Below are 24,441 nucleotides of genomic sequence, written 5' to 3'. Positions count from 1 at the left end.
TGCAAGTCGCAAAGAGTGGTCGCAGCCGAACAATAGGTGTCGAAGCAGGAGGCTGCACGGCAAAGTTGGGTCCGCAGCAGGTTGCGGCACGAGCATCAATTATGCCGGCGCGCCAGCTCGCGCTATCGGTTCGGCAATCTGGGCTTCGATCGATTGGCGTAGTAGCTAAGCTGCAATCCAACACAAGCTGCAACGTACCGGCGGCTTCGTAACGAGCCGAGCGAGCTATAATCGGGCCCGCGCCTGCAGCCTGCAGCCGCGCCGCGATTGTTCGCCGTGCACTTTCTATGCCGCGTTGCCTGTCGAAAAAAATCTAGCGCCGCGCGCTCGCCGCGTAATTGTGCGTCTCGATCTCGGCAGCTTTGACTTGCTGGCTGCCGCTGCTGCCGCTGCTGCTGCTGCTGCTAGACCCCTGCGGGCCACCGCGCGTTTTTTCCCGGCGATGCGTCCGACGCCGCGCCTGTCGGCCTCTTCTTGTTTTCACACTCGTTAGCGCAGCGCCGCCACCACGCACATTTTATAAACACGCCATTACGAAATCACTTAATAGCTGCGAATTGCGATTGGCGTGGCGCAACGCTCCGCGGCTATAACTCCTATAAACAATAGCTTAATATCTTTCCATTTTTTCGTCGAGCTTTTCTCCGATAACGCAACGACAAAATTATCCAGGCGCTCGCCAACGTCTCTGCCAGTAATTATATACTTTCTCGCAGTGGCGCACTGCCTAATTATGAGCAGCTTTTGTTTACTGAAAATCACAGGGGGCAGCGAGGTTGCGCGCGCTCTCGAGCCTCTGTCGTTCGCCATCTTCTGTTGACACATCCTCGGGTTCCGTCGCCGTGGACAATTTGCCGCGCGGCGGGCGCGCAGCCCGTGATTTGCGAGCTCTCGACATCGCTCGCGCCACTCAGTCGACTCATTGATTCTCAGGCGTACGGCGGTGCAAAGCTCTTTTCACCAACAATCTTCGATCCTTGAATTCCTTTCAGCTAACGAGGATTAAGCTATAAGCAGTTTATTCTGTTCACTTTCATAATTTATTGCAGTGAAGGAATTCGAATTTAGAAGTATGAATTGAATAATGCAATCCTTGATGTATTTCAAGTTATTATAATTACACCTTCGTGACGTTCAAATTAACATTCCTGAACAGTACATTACCAATATACATTGGCAACGTACGTTTCGTTGCATCACCAAATTAAGATCTTTGCCTTTATTCAATCGGGTTTCCATAGTTTCTTCAAACATTGACAAAGTGGAATGCATTTTAATTAATCAGAAAGCCTAGCTTCAGGTAAAAAAGGGATAACGTTCGAGTCCAATTTTTCAGTCTAGAATCGTTGAACGTTGCGCGACAGGGGGAACCGAGGAAGATGCAAATGAAACAGTAAACTAACTGCAAGGAAATATAACGCTGGCGAAAATCTTAACAAAATCAATGTAAAAATGGAAATGCTGAGCGACCTGCTGTGATCGTGTCGGGTCGTATAATGATAGGCCAGCTGCAAGTTGCAATTCTAATTTCGAAACGCACAATTGCCATAGCCGATCGTCAGTACGCGATAGTTGATTGGACGATCATCGGCATCCACGTAGCGGTGGAAAAGCTACGCGTCGATTGGGCGATCGCCTTTCCCACCCTTCTGGCGATTCGCGGCTGACTCAATGACGCTTCCCTTAGCGTCAGACACAGTCACGTGACCACTTTCCATTTTTTATTTCGGCCCCCGTATAAAATGGCAATGACTCCGTGCTGCCCAACTCATAGTTCATCTGACTTTCGCGTAGTGAACTGACTCCCTCTCTCACCTTAGCAAAATGTTCAAGCTGGTAAGTCTCCGTCATTGTTTTTGTTTTTTTTTGTTTTTTTTTTCAATTTGCCTCATCTACATCAGCCTAATTAGTCTTGTATCAATTACCGAAATTACGTCATCGCCGATAATAACCGTGAGAAATGTAAATATTTTTCCCGTGTCTTTCTTGAAAGAGTGTACTTACTGTTGTTCCATCGATGAATTACAGATAATGCCCTAATTGAGTTCGATACAATTGCCGCTGTTTGCACAAGCGAATAATTGACTTGCGATAATTGCTGTAGCTATACGCGTCAAAATGTCAATACCACATGAATAATTGAAAAAGAGATAGTTACCTTGTTTAAAAAATTGGTCTTTTTAGGACTTGTCCGAGAAGGTTTGCAATCGAAAGAGACAGTGAAGATTTGAAACGATATTGAGAGTTCGAAAATGTGCGGTGAAACCAGTTAGCGGGGAAGGGGCAAGAAAGTCCAGATACGTAGCATTACGAAATTTAGCTTTTGGTGTCGTTTTTATCCGGAAGCCGTTTTTCGCTGCGCGTATCAGCTAGAGGGGCCGGTCTACGAGTCCGCAGTTGCCTACACGCGAAAGACTGCCGACTTGAGTGGCAAAAATGTGAATGCAGTAGCCTGCATTGTGTTGGTTCCTTTTTCGAAAGTCTGTCTCACCGTGACGCAATGCAGTTTAATACCATTCCTCTATTTTTCATTTCCCCGGTGCACTTCCTACTATTTTAACACGATCAGTCGAATTGTTTTCAAACGAAACGTTCTCTCTAGAAATTAATACACACCAGCGAACTATTTATGCTCATCGCGATTGCATTCTTTACAACACGCTAACGCGCAATAATGCATTTCGACGGTATAGCTACGGCGATTTCATTGAAGACTAGAAAAATATTGTCGTCCTGTTAATAGATTGAATAAGTTTTCTCGTTAGCTCGATAGATTTTTCGAGATAAAAATAGAGTAAATCTTGCTGCTTGACTTTTTGTACATTAAACGACGTTGGAGGAATGATTCGAAATCATTGATATGAATTGGATTTATCGATCGAAACAAATGGGACAGGCGGGGTGAGTCGAGTAACTTTTTCAAGAAGACGCGACAAGCTAACGAAGACGAATGTCGAGCATAAAGTACAATCGTGCGCTGAAAGAGTAGTCGAGGACTGGTAATGAAGAGTAAAATAAACAATAAGAAGGAGGCATCGGTAATTTGCACAAGACCGGTGGAGGCTTAGTCGATGAGGCAGGCGCTACAGCTGACTGAGAGCCGGTAACGAGGTGTCCGTTATGACGGTACGCGCGCAGGTTACAGTGCTGAGTCTGTTGGGCGTGGCGTGCGCGGCGCCCGGAGGCCTGACCGGCCACATCGTCGACCACGGACTGGGCCACATCCACGCGCCCAACGTGGTCGACCACGGACACCCGCACCACGTGTCGGTGATCGCCCAGCCGGAGCCGGTGCACGCGCCGGCCCTGCACGCAGCTCCGCTCCACGTCGAGCACCACCACTCGGTGCCCGTCATCCACTACCCGGCCCCGGTCGTGCACGCTCCTCTCCACGGCCACCTCGAGCTCGGACACGGCCACGAGGAGATCCACGCGCCGCACCACCAGCCGCCGGCGCCCCACGTCCACGTCCACCCGATCGTCACCAAGACCGTGCTGCCCAGCCACGACCACTATGTGCCCGTGCATCACCACGCCATCCATTAGGGCCTACGCCCACATGCCAGAAACGTCCAATTAACTTTCAGCGGAGACGGTTTTTTTCCATTGTTCCAGGCGCATTTTTCACTCACTTCTTTCTCGTTTGTTGCGCGCGCGCGAGAGGTGTGCTCGCCATTCCAAACGCCGCCACCCCATCCTGCATCCATCCATCTGCATACTTACTCTGTACATTATTAATCCTCGTCCCTCGCCGCCCCAACACACGCGCACACACATTGTTGGTCGTTGCCTATATATGCAGAAAACAAAATAAAGATTTTTATACTGTGACTCGTGTCTCGTTTACGCCACACTTTCATCCCTCGGCACGACACCTCCTTATCCATCATCTCCCTCGTCCGAGCGAACACTACGCAACGCTATATTTAGTCCGCCAGAGTCCGCACCTTGCTCAAGGGCGACACGCTAATAATGCATTATATATCGACCTTATCCAGACTGCTTCTAAAAATACCCGGTTAAACGGCCGACGCGCGTATTTGCGAATCAACGACTGTTCTCTCCAGCTGCTGCACGGCATTCCGCGGAGCTGTGCGGACAGAAAGCTCCATTTTTTTCAGGAAAAGACAAGTAGCCGACGGCGCTGATTTTGCATTGCAGTCAAGTTGGTGGTGCAACCACTATCGATCCCTTCGCTGCACAAAAGCTGTTCCAAAGTCCAACTACGCGTTTGCTATCCTGCGGTTTCACTCGCGTTCCGTTCCGAAACTTTCCGAATACCAAGCTTTCAACTTTGTGCATCCAAGCCCGCACCTCAGTCTTAAGACTCTAATGAAATATTCATTTTTGCAAATTTTTCGCTCTCTATTGCACAAATCTATTGCACTCATTGTTTTTCTAGTTTCCTTTAATTTCATTTTTATGCGCTCGCTCCGCGTTTTCACGGCAAAACGTTTTTATTCGAACCTCAACGTCAGCTCCGAATTCCCAAAGTACGGCGTGAAACAACTTCTCGATCTGCGCTCCTTTTTCCCGTATATCCCATTTATATACTTGTCTAGCTTTTATCATAGTACATTAAATGCCATGATAGCTTTACCGAGCATTTAAAATCATCCGTCGAGCACGAATTAGACCTTGTCTCCCTCGAGGGTAAAAAAAAGTAATGCTCTGATATCGATTTTCGATAGCTTTACTATTGTCCAATGCAGTTTTAACGCCACGCCATTTTCCCCGAATGATGTTCCTTTGAAACGTACACGTATAACGTTTACACAGGCGAGCTGACGGTGGGTATATTAAAAAAGTCGACGCAATATAAGTGGTCATAATGTAGTAATAACGCGAACGGAATGGCGCCAGATGCAGTGCATACGGGGAGTCCGAAACAGCGCAAAAGAAAAGGGAAGAATGAGCAGTTTGAATTGACATTGCGGCCCGTTGGGGTCGGGATTTGACGTTGCAGACGCAGGCGCCGTATAGCTGCGAGCCTGCCGCTGCCGCCAAAGAAATGCAACAAGGCTGAAAATATAAAAATATCGAGCGAGAGACAGACGATCCATTGAAACGCGCCATTCGAGAATGCCGGTTGGACGCTGTTTGCTGACTGCGTATCCGTGGCTGTGCGCGGTACCGAGCGCCAAGCGCCACGATCGACTTTACCAGAGGACCATTCGCTGTTTCGGCTTGCAGCTGCAATTTCATCCTAATTAAATGATTAAGCTAATTGGCAGATTGCGCTGCGCTTTAGCGGGGCTGCCGCGAAACTCTCGAGAGGCTGCGCCGCCGAACGCTTGTGCACTCCAAACTTAAGTTCCTTAAAGGAGTTTCGAACTTCTCTTCGGCGCTGCCGTCGTCGTCGTCGTCGTCGCGGTGCTCCTCCGGTCCGTATAGTTGCCTTTTCTCTTTTTTTTCTTTTAGGGGAGGGGGGGGGGGATGAGAAAAGCACTCGAGGCGCCCGCTCGAGCATATAATGGCGATGAAATTGAAAAGTCCTCTCCGCTCCGTTCCCCTCTCGCAGCTTGCGCCGAGCTTGCGCCGAGCTCGCGCCGAGCTTGCAGCCTCATTTCTTTTCCCATTTATCGGGCCAAATTGTAATGATGCGCCAATTCCATTGTATTCCGGGCGCGAAATTTCATCATTTTGTATCAAGCGCAGGCGCGCCGCCAACGGAAGCTCAGCAGATAGATAAAACGACCAACACGGAAACTCGCTCCGTGCGGATATTGGAATTTTGCATTTAATATGATTAATGTGAAAATCGTGCGAAAGAACTGCGAACAAAGAGAAAACCTTCGTCGTGCTCGTACTAACGAAATTTCTCAATTTTTGTCATCTCGGAGGAATATAACATGCGTACACTAATCGTTTTTCGTGACAAGAGTTCGCCGTTGCTTTTAATCAATAAAATGACGGTCGACGCGATATAGAAATGTCAGCGAATTAGTTTATTCAAGCGGAGTACGCGTGCACTTATATTTCGCAATTAGTTATCGTTGCGAAATTTGCGATCGCGATGGTACGTTAACATGGAATTATAACGGCGCACAGCCTTTCCGAGTTCGTTCGGTTGGACGTGCGAGAAAGGCCGAGGAAGCGAGAGGTATGCATGTGCGCTCTTCGAAGAAACCAAAAAAGTAATATAAATCGATGACTTTATTTGACCAAGTATCACATTAGTTGGACATTTCCGAGTACAGAGAATATTTGTCGCGATCGATTGGTGTTTGGTTCAGGTGTCAACTGATGTAGAGTACCGTTCGTGTAGGTCGGTAGTAATGGGGCGTTGCTCCGAAAAGTGCAGATGAACGTTCGCTAGATCGCAGTCAAACTGTAGCACGTAAAATTGGCAGGAGGCGTTGAGTGAGCTTGCAGTGGGGAAATGCATCTAATAGATGGAGTAGATAGATCCGGGATATCCATAGCCGTAGTAGCCCTTGTAGTAGGGATACCCGTAGCCGTAGTAAGAGTAAGGATAAAGGCTGGAGTAGTAAGGGTACTTGTAGGCGTAGGACGGATAATGCAGGACGGAGGAGTACGAGTAGGCCGGCAGCAGCGGCGAGTGCAGGTAGCTCGGTGGATAGGGCGAGGGTCCGGGCGCGGGTCCCGGTGCAGGTGCAGGCGCAGGTGCGGGTGCGGCTTCGACCAACGCCACTCCGGCCAGCGCGATCAGCAACTGCGTGACAAACAACTTGTAATCACTGGAAGGTTTGGTTAAAAGCTGCCAAAACGGCGCCGCGAATGTATATGATTTATTCGTATTGGCACTTATTTCTCTGCAAGATAGCGGAAAGGCCCGTTATCGAGCGACGGAGAGTGAGTAGCGCGTTGTAAAAGCCCGAGCAGCACGAGCGCGTCGTTAAAAAGCAAGAACGTAAAGAGCGAAGGGAAAGGTATTTGAAAAGTGGTATATAGTACCGACCAGTTTGAGGAGCATCCTGGCTCGTACGTCGTATATCTCTCACAAGAGAACAATCGTCGACAAGTCTGCAGAAAAAATGTAGAGACGAATGTCAGCGCGCAGCAGCGGCAGCTCAGCCGGCAGCAAAGTCCGAGTCGAACTCGAATCCCCGGCTCGGCGTCGTAACTCTTTTATAGCCGAGCAGGGATGAGCCGGGAGAGAGAGAGAGAGAGAGAGAGAGAGCGCGTAATATTTCATTGTTTACCTTGAGTGCAGTATACAGCGGAGCCGGCATGGCGGCGATTAAGTGTCGGCTATCGATCGGCGATTTATACGCGACCGAGTTAACGATGGCAAGATCGCGCGAGATGCATGGGCGATTAGGACGCCGCGGCAGTGGGTTATAGGCGCGAGCGTCCCATAGCTGCTTAGCTGTTGGCGCAGCAATTATCCGCGGAAATGGAACGAGCCCGGCGTTAATCCGCCTGGCTGCCGCCGCGCGATCTCTCCGATAATAATGCGCCGCGCTCCTGCCAAGGACAAGACGAGAGAGAGAGAGAGAGAGAGAGAGATGAACGAGAACTCGGCTGCAGCGTATGGTGGAGCGGTGGGAAGCGGCCCGCGTCCGACTCCGAGGACAGGCTCCGCGCTAATCGCACCGGCCGCAGCCGTGTCGATATTCCAATTTCTCCGGCCGAGCTGCACGATCGCCTCGCATTTACATAAGCGCAGCGCACTTTCAACGTCGCGCGCGCGCGGGACCGACGTCCTCTCGGCATCGGCCGCCGCTGCTCCGAACTTCGTCTACTTTCCCCGTGCGAATCGGCTGCTCGCGGCTTATGCAATCGCTCTGCGATCGCGACCGGCGCACGCACAATCGGGCGCGCCAGCCCCGTTACGTCATTGCCGCGGATATCGAGACAGGGAAGCCATCGTGCTGCGGCGATCTCATTGCGATCGGCGTGGGGCGTATCACAATGATACAAGCTCGCTACCGTCGCGGCTGCACTCCTATAATTAGCCCGTTTAATATGTGCGCGCTTCATTATCTCCGCGCACAAGAAAAGTAAATGCATATGGCACACTTGCAATCTTACCCGTTGCAAGACTGACTTGATGCGATTGTAATATCATTGCTCGGCAGTGCAGCAGCGCTAAATAACCGTAATTGACCCTGAAATACTCGTCGTACAAGTGCACAATATGCACGATACGTAATCCACCGACACTTTGCATATGTGTCACACGCGTGTCAGAGCGTGTCCGAGCGCGTCCGTGTGTGTGTTTCTACCTTGATTCTTTACTATTCAATTGCTTCAACAATGTGCCTTTTTTCTCACCCTAGAATGACTGTTTTGCTGCGAACAACAAGACGCGCGCCAGTATGCGGGATCGTTTCTCGCTTTCCGCGCAATTTACAAAACAAAGGAAGGCCCTTTTATTCGCCTCTGCGTTTCCAACCGATTTCCTTCTAATTTTCTATTATGTAGGCCATATACTTGAGATGCTAATTAGCGCGCTGATTGACGATCGCAGTCTACGTAAAAGGAACGACGGAAAAAACATTGCGAGCGCGAAAAAAATGGCCTCTCATTAGCACTCCAAGCATAATGTCAATCAGAGCGGAAAATTATTCGCGGCTCGGTGAATTGTTTAGAAGATTTGAAAGTTGAAGTCGTCCGATCGGCGAGTATGCGCCACCTACGGATGAATTTCGAAACGCGCGTTGAATCGGTGAGAAATGTCGTTCGCGCGGCGCGCACGCACAGCCCAATGGCCATTTGCCAGGCGTACGGCCAAGCACGGGCCAGTAATTTTGACAGCGTTGCAGCACCGCACGCGAGCCCGGCCCGCGAGCTAACGATCGGGCACCACTAGCCGGTGTGTCCGCCGTTGCATAAGCGCGCGCGGCTCTCGCCGAGGGAGAGCAAGCGAACGGATGAACGGATCGTCGAGCTAAAGCAGAGAGCCGTGGCTAACGAAGCGTGACGATTTCATTCGCAGGTTCTTGGCGATCTGGTGGCCGCTCAAGTGTCAGATCACGAAGCACCGGGCCCGAGTGATGATAGTGTTCATCTGGTTCGTCGCCCTCACGGCCACGCTGCCCTGGCTGATCTACTTCGACCTGGTGTCCATCTACCCCGACGACCCCGGCCTGAAGCTCTGCCTGGAGGTCTGGCCGCAGCCCCGCTACGGCGCGCTCTTCTTCCTCGTGGGCAACCTGATGCTCTGCTACCTGCTTCCGATGTTCCTCATCAGCCTGTGCTACGTGCTGATCTGGATCAAGGTCTGGCGGCGCAACATCCCCAGCGACACCAAGGACGACCAGATGGAGAGGCTGCAGCAGAAGTCCAAGGTAAAGGTCGTCAAGATGCTCATCGTCGTGGTCATCCTCTTCGTGCTGTCCTGGCTGCCACTCTACGTCATCTTCGCCCGCATGAAGTTCGGAGGTAAGCCCGCCGACAGTCCGCGAGCTGTGAGCGTTCTCGCCCCCCCCCCCCCCCCGCCAGAGCCAAACGACGAGCTTGCGCTTGCAGGACGAGTGGCCGACTGGGAGGAGGAGTACTGGGCGATCGCCACGCCGATCGCCCAGTGGCTGGGGGCCTCCAACTCGAGCATCAATCCGATCCTGTACGCCTTCTTCAACAAGAAGTACCGACGCGGCTTCATGGCGATCCTCAAGTCGGGCGAGTGCTGCGGCAAACTACGCTACTACGAGACCGTGGCCATGATGTCCAGCTCCACCTCGATGCGCAAGTCTTCGTACTACGTCAACAACAACAACTCGTCGACCAAGCGCGTCTTCCACCAGCCGCCCATGCACCAGGACAGCAACGTCTCCTACATCTTCAATCACACCGGCGTCTAAGGCGGCCCAGCCGGCGCAATTACCAAAAATAGCTTTGTCCACTGCTCGCCTTGCGCGCGAGCAAACTACTGCGCTGACACCTCGTTGCAGCGAGAGCCATCTCAACGGAGAGCAGCGCCAAGCGACCGCCTCTCTCCAAGTCTCTCTCTAAGGTGTACATGTCGTCGTTTTCGGCCGTGGTTGGCCTGGCTAAACACGCTCGCGAACCCTATCGCAGGCTCCATAACACACCGTGCAGCCTGTAGCCGCGCAGCGTGGGCACGCACACACACGCACGCACACACATACGCGCACACACACACACACACACACACACACATACACACACACTTTATTGATGTTCGATCGACTCGATGCTCCAAGCATCGGCGCCTCAAACTCTGCTCTCGGCTACTCGCAGCTCCCCCTAGTTCCAGCTACCTCTCGATTTTGCCCCCGTGACCGTATCCGCTATTTATAATGTACGCGCCCCGCCGATAGCGGAGTCCTCCGCCGACAACTATTTCCTCGACCTTTGTCAAATCTACATGATCCCCGCAATATTTATCATCCTGCCGTTTTTTTCTACTTTACGCTAGACACTCGTCGTTGTTATACTATTTCTTTGAGATCGTTGTTTTCGTTGTTGACTTAACGCCGATGCGAGTGCGTGACGTGTAGATGTTATATACCTATTTTACTGCCGTTTCCAAGCACACAACTGCAAAAGAAAAAAAGATAACAATAAAAAATAAACACAAATAACTAAAGCAAACAGACACGGAGGCGAGCAGTTTCATTGGGTTCGCGCTACCTTCTAAACTTGTTAACTGACGATGAAAGCGTTGGATTTTGTTGTGAACGAATGCGTGGCCGCGTTTTTAATCGTACAAATACAAGACAGTGCAAGTGCAGGTTTCTGCCATTGCTATTTGAAAGGAACCTGCCTACGATAGGGAGCGTCAAAGCGCGTGCACCCTACGATCGCAAGAAGCAATGTTCGCATGTGGCTGCACGCTGCTGTGATCAGCCCTATAATCGCTTAATATACGTTGTATATGTAACATTCACGCGAATTTCCGGAAAACATGATGATGTCAAATCCCCACTCGTTTAAGAGCTACACCTAAGGGATATATTATATATATATGCATAAATATATGTGTATATACATGTATATTATATACACATAAAGCTATGTGACGAAATAAACTATTTTCCGACGATCGTTGCTTTGAGAACGATCGGCGTGCGGTCGCAATTGACGCACAGACATACATAAAAAACCCGTATCTACATATTATATAGACAAAACGAAAAAGCCCTTGCTCATCAAACCTTTAAACTTATAATCAAGGATCATAATGTTTCGATTCAACGATCGGTGCGCGGCTGTGAAGTCTCAAGAAGCTTTGACTTTAACGGCAATACATTGATATGCTAGAATGCTGTTAACGAGCTATAGTCACGACTAGAAAATTATATGATCATAAGGCACGCCTGAAAAACGGATATCAGTCATTTATTTCGATATTTTTGATGGACCTTGTTAAGCCGTACATAATTAAGCTTGTGCTACTTCTCGCTTGTCTATCGCGCAAGCGCTCTTCGCGTTAGAGAAGCTCCGAGAGCAAAAGAGAGAGAGAGAGAGAGAGAGAGAGAGAGAGAGAGAGAGAGAGAGAGAGAGAGAGAGAGAGAGTGAAAACGCGAACCAATGAACAACGCATAGCCACGCAAAGTAAATGCGCGACTCGAGTCTCACTCTGTTATTGTTGTCGATCAGTGTTGCACGAGAACGAATTTCGATGCTATGCCCCCATAAAACAACACACGGACCAATATTCGAGCACAAGTATATCCGAAAGCTTACAAGAGACATTATAACTCGAACTAAAAACAAAGACAATGACGAGGGTAAAAAAATATGTAAGTCTTCATGGCGGAGGCCACAACTCCCTCAATCTTCTTTTTATTTTCTTCTCTGTCTGTCTGTCTCTCTCTCTCTCTCTCTCTCTCTCTCTCTCTCTCTCTCTCCCCCTCCCTGTCGCTCTCTAACTACGGTGCGTATATCTTGACACCACAAGTGTGAACGCATAGTGCTGATTGCTTGCTTATTTCCAATTCTGATAAATACATTGCAATTACACACTAGGAGAGGAAAATCCATTGAAAATTGCTTGACATTTTTCTAATCGTCATACATCATAGCCTACCAAGACTTTGTACGTACAAAGATAGTTGAAGTTTTAATTATACGTTTTATCATAATGTCGTTAGCATCTTACGCGTTGGCTGCACCTATGACAAATTGATAACTATATATTTTTTTTACCAAATTCAGAATCTTCCTTCAGTCAAACATCTTTTTTAGATTAATAAAATGCATACAACTCAAGCTTATTTTTTTTTGCAATTGATTCTCTAATTTTTGAACTTATACGTTTACGTATCATCTATTTTTCGAAATCCTAATATTACCTCGGAATAAGCATAGCATTCGAGACTTTGTTAACAGAAAAGTATATACCAACAAATATGGAGAGATATTTGTAGAAAATAATATCTCTACTAGCAATATGAAAATCGCTAAATATATAAAAAAACATGAATTTTGAATCGAAACAGCGTTGTGAAAAAGCTTAAGAAAATTTTTGCGAGTAAATTGTGAAGCCTGAAAAGTAAAATTTACTTAAACATTTTATCGTATATTTGTATGAAATTTTAAAAGTTTTATAATCGATAAATATAAAATGAGTACTTAATTGTGCCATTGGTTTTGAAAGATACCGCTGCTTGCAAGTCAATGGATTTATCTCTCACTTCAACAGTGCGTTAAATACTTTTCAGAAGTAAAAACAAATGGTGTTGAGAACTTATTCACTTTGATTAACTTTAACAAACTTGTTGAGCAAACTACTGGCTCTGTCATTTCGATATTTTTGCACTGCCTATTTCTTTATTTCGATACGTTTCCAATAATATTACATGCTTTTAATCTTTGATTTTTACAAATGTCACATACAGCTACTTGCATTTACCTAAATAACAGCATCGCTTGTACTATTTAGAAAAATAACAATTTTTTTCTTGTATTTTTCTAACAGGCAAAATAAATAGAATAGTGGCAAATACATTTGATATGATGGAACATAAGCAATGTATCAGACATTATTTTTTAAATTCGTGTTGAAAATAAAATTGCGATCGTCAAGGAATTTACAATTTTGTACTAATTTTTCATGTGAACAAGTACAACAATTTTTCAAATTCACACTGCGTTGTATGCACTAAAAATATTATCATTGTAAATTTATTGATTTCTACTGCACAGCAAATAATGGTTTGCAAACAGTTTTTCGCAATAACGTTTAAAAAACTGTAATAGCATACTAAACATAATGTTGACTATGACTTCAAATACCTTGAATTTCCAGAAATACTTTGAATTTATTTTATTGCAGATATTATAAACTGAAAATCATTTCGGGTAAAGTACAAAACGTGTGAATTCGGTAGTAAGGTAAAGTTCGTGAATCATGGAAGTAATCTCGAAGATTTTTCATCATTTTTTAATGTCCATTTTACAAAAAAAGAAAAGAAATAGGGCAGAATAGAATTAAAGTAACGACGTTGTTGTGTTAGCTTTCAATTTTTCAAATAAGTAACTCCAATGCATTATAATATATAAGTAAAATAAAAATAATGCTGTTTATCTGACGTTAATATTATGAAAAAAAATCTGTTGAAATGCAAACAAAATACAAAAAAAATGAAAAAAGAAATAAAGCATTACATAATGTCAAACACATATATTTTTAGGGACAATAATGAATGTTCACGTGATCACTTTATGATATCACTTGGATGATGAAAACATTCAATGTTATAAAAAATAGGTTTTATTATTTAATAACCTATATTAATATTATCTAAACATGTCAATCTAAAATATAGCAATTTCGAGTTATTCATTAAACAATATAAAAAAATTAAGATTTGTGAATGTACGATCGTTATAACGAAGCTGCAACATTATTAAGTCGCTATTGATTTGAGGATATTACGTGTATTGGAACCAAATTTAGTTCCAACGTGCCAGTGATACTAATTATTGAGAGATTATTAAGAGGAAATAATGTGGCAAGTGTAGGGTTAGAAAAACTTTTCGAGCATTTTATGTCTGCTGTTGACGAGAAACTTTTCGCTACGGGCTGGGTATGACATACTTGGGCTTCGTTTTTGATGTGTGCTGTCGTGAAAACCACTATTTCACAATTCCTCCAATGAAACTCATACACTTTTGTATCGTTTTATAAACACTTAGCGTTCTGAGAACTCTTCAACATTCTATAAAAATGTATTGCAAAATAATCTGTAAATATGCTGATGGATTTCGATGCGAGAGGAAAAGAATATCTTGCAGAAACATTACATCGCATAAAAATAATACACAATTTAATTACTACAAGTTAACACTGATATTTGGAAATATACTTTCAATAATTTCAATATATCGAAATCTCACTAGGAATTTTCACTGATAGGTTATTTCAATTACATACTTTGAATGTATTATACCAGCTAATTATTGATTTGTCATACCATACGTGCTCATCTAATCTATATCATGCCTACTTTATAATTTTCAATTGATAAAAAATCAACATCCTTATTTGTCACAAGCAAAAGTCAAAGTTATAATAGTAGAATGATGTAATATTAAAATGAAATAGCCGCGATGGGGAATTCCACAAATTGTCATACATCATGCTCCTTATTTCAGATTTCGGATAATCCTTATCACAAAATACGTGTGTTCTCGGTATAATTATCCATCGTTCTCTTTGATATACTTTATATATTTTGGAAGACATTTCAAATATACATTAAAAAAAATTAATCACTGGGGAACACATTTTTTCTGCGATGAGATACATGTAAAAATGACACATTAAAAATTGATGAATTATTTTTTTACAAAACCAACTAGAAATTTGCTTAACTATTTTTGCAACCGATTTACATGAAAATGCACGTTTCTAACAACATATAGTGTTAGTTATATAAACATCGAAAATACGTTGGTATTGAATATAAAATGTATTTAATTATTAGGCCTTTCAGAGCATTGTATTCACGAATGTTTACACAAAAAAATTAACGTATTGTAAAGAAGACAGGAAAAGATAGGCGTAATACCGATAAATTATTAAGTGAAAGCTAAACTACGTCAGTAATATAATCTTTTTCCTTTGAAGTTTTTAAAAATATATCCGCATTTTCTTGGGAATTCGTACAAGTTTTTGACTAATCTTGATCTGTGTCTGTCTAGGTTGTAAGGCAAGTAACCGAATTCCAAGAGAAACATCCAGCATTAGTTTCTGAAGCAGCTTTTTCTATGAATCTAATGTGGTGTTATAAATAATTGAGTACATCAATATTGTGTTCCGTCCTTCAAGTTCAGGAAAGTAATTTATTTGCTTCAGATAACTTCAAAGGCAAAAGTAAAATAACAATGGTTCTTTCGTTTGATGTCGAACAATAATTTATAAATGGGACAGAGGATATAATCGTATAAATAGCCAGTTATGGAGAAATGTCTATCAATTGCGTTTGCCAAGTTTAATAATAGTTGATGAATGCAAACAAACATTAATTCAAATGATATGATATGGAAATTATGATAGTTACTTTGCAAATTATTTCATTTAGTAATAAACGCACGACAAATTGCAATGCTCTTGAAAAAATCATTGATTGCTTTTCAGTGAATTACGAGGTAAATTAACTGTTGATGCGTGAGTAGCTTATTTCACTATTAATGCATTTACAATAGTGTTCTCGTTATATTAATTATATTATATACATGCACATAAAAAAATAGGCAAATAAGGACATTGCTTGTCAAATTTATAAAAGTAAATCGTTGAATTTGAATCCAAAGCCATCGAATAACCCTATTTTCTATCGCAGAAATACTCCAACTGGTTAATTGATCTTCGAGTGTATTTTGCGATTCAAACCACGTGAAGTGCGATAAGACAATTGACAATTCTGTATCTGAATTCAGATTCAGTACACAAGAATTGATGCAGATAACTGCGTGCGGTCTGCAAGTAAGCCTATTTTATTTATGTGCCAGTCTTATTTCCATCTCGTGATATGAAACATTCTATTAAAAAATAATTCGAATATGTCAGTATATTACGGAAATAACGTTGTCAAAATGCAAGACATTCTATTTCTACTATTTGGAAAGAAAATCATGTTACATATTACTCATGTCGACAATCATTAACGACAAAAATTTTTTAAAAACCACATGTAATACAAAATTTGCTTCCGTGGATTATTTTAAATAAGACGTTTCTATTTCAGCAATCGTCGATCGGAAACGATATATAGAAAGAGAAAGAGCATTCTGCATGTGCGTCAAAGATTGCAATTTCAACAGTACAGACATATAAGAGATATATTTATTACTATATTTGATACGACGAAGACGACGGTAATAGAAAAACACGTACAGACAAAGTTGTATGGAGTAGATATTATTTTCGTAAGAATTTTGTACAGAATAGGAAGGTTGAAATATCTAATGAGATTATATAAGCTTGTAACGAATTTTTTAACTTAAATGAGAAAAGTAAATTTATAATAAAGTATTTATGCAGCTTATGTACATTCCAGTCATATCCACATTGTCTAAATGTATATACAGCGTAATGAAATTTGGGATCGTACAATTGAATCGTATAAGCTTTACTATGTACTATTTCTAATCTATTTTCTAGAAAATATTTCTACGTCCTAAAAATTATTTATATAAGACAAAGTATATTTCGTTTCCTTTAACAATCAAGCATCATTGTTTCCTTCATTGTATACAACTTCCAATTTTCATCCACATGTTATACATTCAGTATAATTTATAATGCACTTCAGTATACGTATCGCGGTAGTGTTTGAAACGAGCAACGTACAAATTGAACAAATAAGTATAATAATGCGACTAAAGTAACGTTATATTATCGCGTAAACCTATTTATGTGGTTTAAACTTCTATAAATGTGATTATAAGCATGCAAATTATAATAGATTTTAATAAAATAAGATTATTGTTTCGGTTTTTGATCTTCAAACAGATTAAAATATTATTTTTAACCTAATTTGCTTACAATTTTCACGTTATTTATGAACCACTTCAAGAAACAACAATCTTTAAATACTACAAAAACAATGTCCTCGACGTTTATCTGTTGGAATTCAATTGTAATTGAATTCAATTAAGAATAAAAACCTTTCGTTTAGACGCCCCAATAAAAATAGCGAACCCGTTAATAAAAGAAATAAAAGAATGATTGAGATTAAATGTTTAAGAAAATTTAATTAATCTTGTATGGGAAACTGTTTATTACATATTTTGTTGTATAATTTCACAAGTCAAGAAAATAAATTTGGCAATACTGGAAAAATATTTATTCAAGTGTAAATGTACATACTTCTAGAGTTTAAGAATATATTTATAGAGTTTATGCAAAAGAATGAAAGAATCCGAGTTGCCAAATAACAACAGTGTACTTCTCAAGTAACAACAAACAACAAATGTTTGAGATGGCGTTTCAACATACATAGGCATATGTCATTTATATAAAGAATTTCGCAATCAAATTAAAAAAAAAAACATTTTTAGTTTAAAATCAAAAATTAAGTCATTTATTTAATACTTGGTAACTCGATTTCTTTCTTAAACTATATTTTTTATACATAGCTGTAATCAATGCACAAAATCTGTACACCGAACTATAATTTAACAAGAGATATTAAATTACGCGAAAGCACTCATTTCAATAAGAGTCTAAATCTTGAAGTAAAATCCACTCAATTGGATCTGTCTAATGTGGAGTGCATTCTATAAATTACTGCTGCGCACATATTATTTTAGTTAACGCGTCATTTGTAATTGTAAATATTACAAATTACACGTATAGTTGAAGTGTAATTGAAGCTGGAAATTATAAGTAATATATAATATTGTAGATACTTAAATCCGTTTGTCAACCTTGTGTAAAATATTGAATGGAAGATTCGTTTGTTTTTGTGTTATTTTTCCTATGTGCTGTACGTTATATGGATATATATAGGCAATGTTATCTGAATAACAGTGAAATAATAGAAACATACTAGGTAAGGAGAAACCGTTGCAGTAATAAGATAGAGAGAGGATATTGTACAAAATATGATAGAAAGAATATATAACAGGCGGTTTTCACGGCAGGTGAATGTATATAACAAAATATTGAAATCTGTAAATGTACTAATATGTTTATAGAATATCATAAAAATATATTGATCACTTTCATTGCGCAGTGCTTAAAGTTATGATGTAATTTAGAAATGAATTTGATTATAAGTATTCATTGCATACATATATCGATTTAATGTATAGATGGCAAGGTAAAGGTTTTGATTGCCAGAAATCTTACGTAAAAGAAGAGAGTGAAAGAGATTAAAAATGAAAGATACAATAGAGCACGTTTTGAGAATTATAACGAATACGAAGTAAGCATTTTGCAGAGTATGTTTAATTTGTGATATTGATCACAAAATGAGGCACAAGAACGCAACAAATTATAAATATTTTCTGATAAAATGTAATAAATTATGCTCACTATTACATTTGAAGTGTTGTTTCCAACCATTAATTATTATTTGCCTGTACCACATTTTGCCAAAATATATAACTTTAGAATTTATTTTTATTCATTCGTCAATAAATATCTTTGGACATTCTTTTTAATTTATACGAAAAAAATGACCACATTGAAAAACATGCTGATAAAATTGACGACATTTCTAAATCATGGTTTGATTTAAAAGAGTTTAACCCATTAAAGCCCACGCTAAGACTGGTTGAGATAGCGACACACAAACTGTGCTATCTTTTGCATAAGTGAAAAATAAAATATACGTATTTTTTTTTATGTTATTTTCAATTGTTTATAACAAATTATTTAAACAAATTACAAAAAAATTCATAATTATCAAAATCTAAATGCGGGAATCGATTCTGGAGGTGAAATCAAGACGAAAACCTATATAACACTTTTTTGTCAGAATTCAATTTGTTAGTGTAACGTAGGAATAAACAATTGCATGTTGGGGAGAAAAAGTGACCATGTCAAGTCCCAAGCAAAATCTATCTGGAATAGCAAAAAATAAACTGTGCTATCCTTTGCATAAGTGAAAAATAAAATATATATATTTTTTCTTATGTCATTTGCAATTGTTTATAACAAATTATTTAAACAAATTACAAAAAAATTCATAATTTTCAAAATCTGAATGCGGAAATCGATTCGGGGGATAAAATTGAGATGAAAACCTATATAACACTTTTTTGTCAGAGTTCAATTTGATATCTTTATGTAGAAATAAACTATTGACAAATAAGTGTTTTCATTCTCACACATGGTATCTGGAATCATATCAGTATTTTTTACTGATAAATTTTGAGATCTTATACTGTAATTGGATAAGTTTATTTCATTTCGTAAATCCTTCCGTGTTAGAGATCACGTTTGAGTGGCGGGCTAACGGTTGAAAACATTTATACATTGGATCTATTCTTTGAAATAATAATTTCGGAAAACTTTTAGTTTTTATTTTGTTCTAAATTGGTAACGTTACTGATAATGCCGAGACGGAGAATTAGCGATCTACCAAATTTAGTTGAAGATTCTGATAGTGATGAAGGTCAACATATTGATATAGCATTCATTCCTAATGAATATGAAAGTTCAGATGGAGATTCGGACGGTGATCCAAATGAAGATACATTATCAAATGAATTACCATCAGGTTCTTACGAACATGTTAAAAGTACATACACAAGTACTCAGAAATTGTTGGAACCGAATCATAAGTACAGTTGGAAAAATGATGCTTTGAATGATATTTCTCCGCATGTCGAGAGCAACTTCAATATTTCACCTATTTCATCATTGCAATCCAAAAATGCTTTTGAGTTGTTTGAGGTTTTCTTTTCGAAATCAATGAAAAACCATATCATTGAAGCCACTTCTGAAAATCATTTTGATTTATGTATGGATGATCTAGAAAAATTTATTACAATCATAATGATTACTATCTTCAATTCTAGAAAAAGTATTCGTGATTACTGATCAAAAAAGCGAATACTTCAGTGTCCAGTAATTGCGGAACTTATGTCTAGAAATAATTTCGTTGCCATAAAAAAGAACATACGATTCTATAAACTTCAAGAAACTGATCAAAATGATAAAGTCTGGAAGGTTAGAACTCTGTATGATATGTTTCGTGAGAATTGTATGCAATTTGGTTTCTTTGACTATAATTTATCAATAGATGAGATAATGGTAAAATACTTTGGTAGGTTTGGTATCAAGCAATGTATAAGGAATAAACCCATTAGATTTGGAATAAAAGAATGGGCAGTCTGTTCTTCTGATGGGTATATATATGATCTTGATATTTACACTGGTAAATCAGGAATCGATGAACGAAATCCTTTAGTTGCCGTTGGTTTAGGGTCTAGAGTGGTGATAAAGTTACTTTCGAATTTATTAGAAAAAACACAGAGAGAAGAACTGAAAAAGTATCATATTTATTTTGACAACTTTTTCACAAACCCAGATCTTATGATTCATTTGAAAAAAAATGGTTTATCGGCGACAGGAACTGTTCGGCATAATCGTGTGAAAGTGAAAGTCGAAATGCCAAAAAAAGCTAAAAGAGGATACACTATTTCAATGCATGAAGTGAATTCAAAATTGAATTATATTACAGTTATGGACTCAAAGCCAGTATCGATTCTCTCTTCGAAATATGGAAATGAACCAAAAGTTGAAATGCAGAGATGGCAGGAATCATCGAAAAAATCTATTCTTTTTCCTCATTGTTTCTCTATGTATAATGAACACATGGGTGGCGTCGATCTACATGATCAACACTGTAATGCTTTGATGCCTACAATTCGAAGTAAGAAATGGACATGGTGCCTTGTATTACGGCTCATCCAAGCATCCTTAGCAAACGCTACAGTGATTTACAATAAGTTACATCCAGACGAAAGAAAAGGTTCCAAAGATATTGTTCAAGAAGTTTGTGAATATTATATTGACAAGTTATCTTCCAAACGTCCCCCCAAACGACAGAAACAGAGTGAAACTTCATCCCAAGAACACGTGATGAAACATGGGAGTCTTAGGAAATGTGGAATTTCAACATGTCGGACAAGAACGGAATGGTATTGTGAGAAATGTTCTATGCCTGTTTGCAAAAGTCATAAAGAAGGACATGGCAATGAACAATAATTCAATCCCACCGATTATATTTACAATAATTCATGCCAATATTGATGGATAAATACAATAATTAGCTTCATTTTATACGATTTTTTGAAACACTCTCAGGAGGCCGAATGTTTCTTCCTTCATTACAATAACTAATTGGCCTCTGACAGAAAAGTGTTATATAGGTTTTCGTCTAAACTTTACCCCCAGAATCGATTTCCGCATTCAGATTTTGAAAATTATAAATTTTTTTATAATTTATTTAAATAGTTTGTTATAAACAATTGCAAATGACATAAGAAAAAATATATATATTTTATTTTTCACTTATGCAAAGGATAGCACAGTTTATTTTTTGCTATTCCAGATAGATTTTGCTTGGGACTTGACATGGTCACTTTTTCTCCCCAACATGCAATTGTTTATTCCTACGTTACACTAACAAATTGAATTCTGACAAAAAAGTGTTATATAGGTTTTCGTCTTGATTTCACCTCCAGAATCGATTCCCGCATTTAGATTTTGATAATTATGAATTTTTTTGTAATTTGTTTAAATAATTTGTTATAAACAATTGAAAATAACATAAAAAAAATACGTATATTTTATTTTTCACTTATGCAAAAGATAGCACAGTTTGTTTGTCGCTATCTCAACCAGTCTTAGCGTGGGCTTTAATGGGTTAATCTTTTTTTTTTTTTTTTAGTATAGTTGAATTTAATGTATAATAAACAGTGTACTCATTTTAGAAACCCTTTCCAGTTGAATTTATTGCAAGAAGATTCATTTTACAATTGACTTTTTATGAATTTGAGGAATCTATAAACATTTGTAAAAACATCAGGGAATCCTTTGCCGCAACCAACACCATATGTTGCAACGCCTATTACTGTTCCACCTACTACCGAAGGGTTGCCGGTGTCTCCCTGTTAATTTCAATTTACATTATGTCTAACAAATATAATTAAAAAAATATTGCTGTCAACTTATTAATTAACTACATTAAATTTTCAGTATATATATAAGATTAACTTACAACACAAAGTCCAGTATTGTTGTTGCCACTGGCAGCAATTGCGCAAAAATCGTTATCATCTACATCTATGTTGGGGCCATTTTTAAGAAAAAATTCGTTGCATTTACTTGCTGAGAGGATTTTTTCTTCAATACTAGCAAGTTTATTGTCTATTTTACTATCTTCTGTTTTAATTCCCCATCCACTACTTATGGCAACTGTATTTTCAGTGATATCTGTATCCGGCAAGCTGGCAGCTTTTTCGTTTGCAGAAAACATTATTTCTGATTGAAGCTACGTATTGAGAGAAATATCGAAAGAAATGTTAAATATTACCAGCGGAAGAATCGAATCAAACTCATAATATACATTTAAATATGAAAATCTTACGATATATATCATTTAATATTGTTGATTCATTATTCGTTAAATACAAGTGAAAAAATATTATTCTACTTACGGTAACAACTGCAATATCATTAGCAAATTTTCCAGTATAGCCATCAAAAATTTTAATTTCTTTTACACGATGCAAATTTCCATCTATGGATAAATCCGCAGAACCTGTTTGTACAGTAAAATTCTTAACGCATTCTTCAAGTGGTTGATTTCTACACCAGAAACAGTTGGCAGCTGTTAAAATTTTATTCGAGCTGATAATAGTACCAGCACAAGCAAAATGGTCATTATATTTTAAAGCGGCCATGTAGGGAAATTGTCCGTTTTGCGCATCAGCTCCACCGGCTAATCTCCGTACTCGCGAACTACCTATTTAAATTTATGTGAGTTGTATCAGTGTTAAAATAAATTTTAAAATATATTTTTATACTTTTCTTGTTAAGATTGTTAGTATCATTTGACAAGCTATGTGACTTAACAAAATCATAAAAAAAAAGGGAATTATTCGAGAGCCGTTATGCAAATCTATAGTGATTTGTAACTGTAAAGAATTAAAAAATATACAGATTGTTTGAGCACATTCGAAAATAAATAAAGTTGAATCTATTGAATGTTTGGTTATGTCTAAAAAGTAAAAATTACCTTCTATAAATGCTGCGAAGGTAATTAAAAACAACAAATTAAATATTAATTGGGCCATTTCTTTTATAAACAAGGTTTATTTAAGTACGTGTTGACTACTTCTATTGATCTGTATACAAAAAGTTTACTTCGAATATATTTTTGACTATATTTGATGAAAGTGCCTCGTAGAACTGAAAGATCGAGTTGGATCCTGTTCTTTAGTTTTCGAATCTTTTATACCTACACAGTCGTCAAGCAGCTCTGCCACATTCCGCCACATGAAAAAATACAAAAAGGTGAGATCATCCTATCCTTGAGTACCGTAAAATCGTACCTCGTGATGTTTTTATTTTGGATAACTAATTATTTAATTTTCATATTTAAAGTCATACCGGTTTTGAATAACGTTTTATTTTCAATTGAAATGTCTCGTATATTGGGTTGATTTACTTACTTGCGATCCGGATGATACATAGAAAATTGAGAATTGTTGTTGAGATAGTAATGGCTTTTCCCTATTAAAAATTCTTACGTGATTTCTGATATAAGAAACACAGCTGGATCCTGAAGGATGTTTTTGTCCTCTTTCTTACGTCGAAACCTGTTCTTATGCAGATCAAATGTAAGAAATATATAAAAATGACTCGTAATTTATTCTCACGGAAGATCTGACACGAGAAATGAATATAAATGAAACTAAATGATTCTTACGGGATGAAGGATCTCGGCACGAAATCGACGAAAATCTACCTGGAAAATTATAGAAAAAAATGCACGTGATTGGCAAAAATAGCAAAACTTATTAATAAAAATTAATTATTTATTAATTAATTAATAATAATAATTTTGTGCAATTAAGATTCATTAACAAAAAAGTTCCAAAAGTTAAACACTCGCTACACCAACAGAAATTGAATCTGTGTAGCGTTGTGATAAGGTTCTTACGGAAATGAATATGTTGATTCTTTAACAAAAATCACGCGCACTTTTTCTATACAATCAAAATATTATTAAGAATAAATATTATTCCTCATTATTACAGCGATATGTACATCTGAAAAATAATAGGCGGTAAAATATCTTCACTTTTGTGGCAAGATTCCCTCTCAAGAAAAAAATAATAATAAAAGAAATTACGCCCTTAAAATAAAAGTTCTATTAATAGCAATAAATTATTTTTTAGAATAACAGTAAATGTTAGCTAATTTTTAGAAGTGGATTTTTTAACCTAGATAAGTTTTGGATTGGTTAAAAAATGAACCATCCCTATTAGCACAGCTGTTATACTGGAATTCTTGAAAAAGTATTTTCTATGTTAAAG

The 24,441-nt window shown here is 39.3% G+C and overlaps 4 protein-coding genes across 4 annotated transcripts in view; 2 read left to right on the top strand and 2 right to left on the bottom strand.

The window, feature by feature from the left end:
- The window catches only part of LOC131675064 (neuropeptide SIFamide receptor-like), a 53,132-nt gene extending 34,721 nt beyond the window's left edge, over window positions 1-18,411 (top strand). Inside the window, exons 3-4 of the mRNA XM_058953896.1 lie at window positions 8,906-9,351; window positions 9,439-18,411. Of these exons, the coding sequence (XP_058809879.1) occupies window positions 8,906-9,351; window positions 9,439-9,770 (778 nt within the window). The 3' untranslated portion in view covers window positions 9,771-18,411. The remainder of the gene's footprint in view (window positions 1-8,905; window positions 9,352-9,438) is intronic.
- On the top strand, window positions 1,780-3,581 carry LOC131675065 (histidine-rich glycoprotein-like). Its single transcript, XM_058953897.1, has 2 exons — window positions 1,780-1,836; window positions 3,139-3,581. The coding sequence occupies exons 1-2, from the start codon at window positions 1,825-1,827 to the stop codon at window positions 3,544-3,546; spliced, it is 420 nt and encodes a 139-aa protein (XP_058809880.1). The 5' UTR covers window positions 1,780-1,824; the 3' UTR covers window positions 3,547-3,581.
- LOC131675066 (neuropeptide-like 4) lies at window positions 6,161-7,056 on the bottom strand. The gene is made up of 2 exons (XM_058953898.1): window positions 6,923-7,056; window positions 6,161-6,676 (listed from the first exon to the last, which is right to left on the bottom strand). The coding sequence occupies exons 1-2, from the start codon at window positions 6,935-6,937 to the stop codon at window positions 6,389-6,391; spliced, it is 303 nt and encodes a 100-aa protein (XP_058809881.1). The 5' UTR covers window positions 6,938-7,056; the 3' UTR covers window positions 6,161-6,388.
- Window positions 18,412-21,870: 3,459 nt separating the features above from the next.
- On the bottom strand, window positions 21,871-23,709 carry LOC131675099 (trypsin epsilon-like). The gene is made up of 5 exons (XM_058953944.1): window positions 23,267-23,709; window positions 23,139-23,150; window positions 22,558-22,865; window positions 22,119-22,391; window positions 21,871-22,008 (listed from the first exon to the last, which is right to left on the bottom strand). Exons 3-5 carry the CDS (start codon window positions 22,801-22,803, stop codon window positions 21,871-21,873), a joined length of 657 nt encoding a protein of 218 aa, XP_058809927.1. The 5' UTR covers window positions 22,804-22,865; window positions 23,139-23,150; window positions 23,267-23,709.
- Between the last annotated feature and the right edge of the window lie 732 nt (window positions 23,710-24,441).

This window comes from Phymastichus coffea, unplaced genomic scaffold (genome assembly GCF_024137745.1).
Source record: "Phymastichus coffea isolate CEN01 unplaced genomic scaffold, Cenicafe_Pcof_1.1 PCOF00016, whole genome shotgun sequence".
NCBI classification, from domain to species: domain Eukaryota; kingdom Metazoa; phylum Arthropoda; class Insecta; order Hymenoptera; family Eulophidae; genus Phymastichus; species Phymastichus coffea.
Note: the sequence above shows the minus strand (reverse complement) of the source record. Positions and strands in the feature narration are given on the sequence as shown.

What these genes read in the sequence shown, in the direction of transcription:
- LOC131675099 (XM_058953944.1), bottom strand. Translation starts at nt 22,803, where the DNA reads ATGGCCGCTTTAAAATATAATGACCATTTTGCTTGTGCTGGTACTATT. An exon ending in ATGATATTGCAGTTGTTACC is followed by an intron (nt 22,392 to 22,557) that starts GTAAGTAGAATA and finishes CTCAATACGTAG; the next exon opens with CTTCAATCAGAAATAATGTT. An exon ending in ACAATACTGGACTTTGTGTT is followed by an intron (nt 22,009 to 22,118) that starts GTAAGTTAATCT and finishes TGAAATTAACAG; the next exon opens with GGAGACACCGGCAACCCTTC.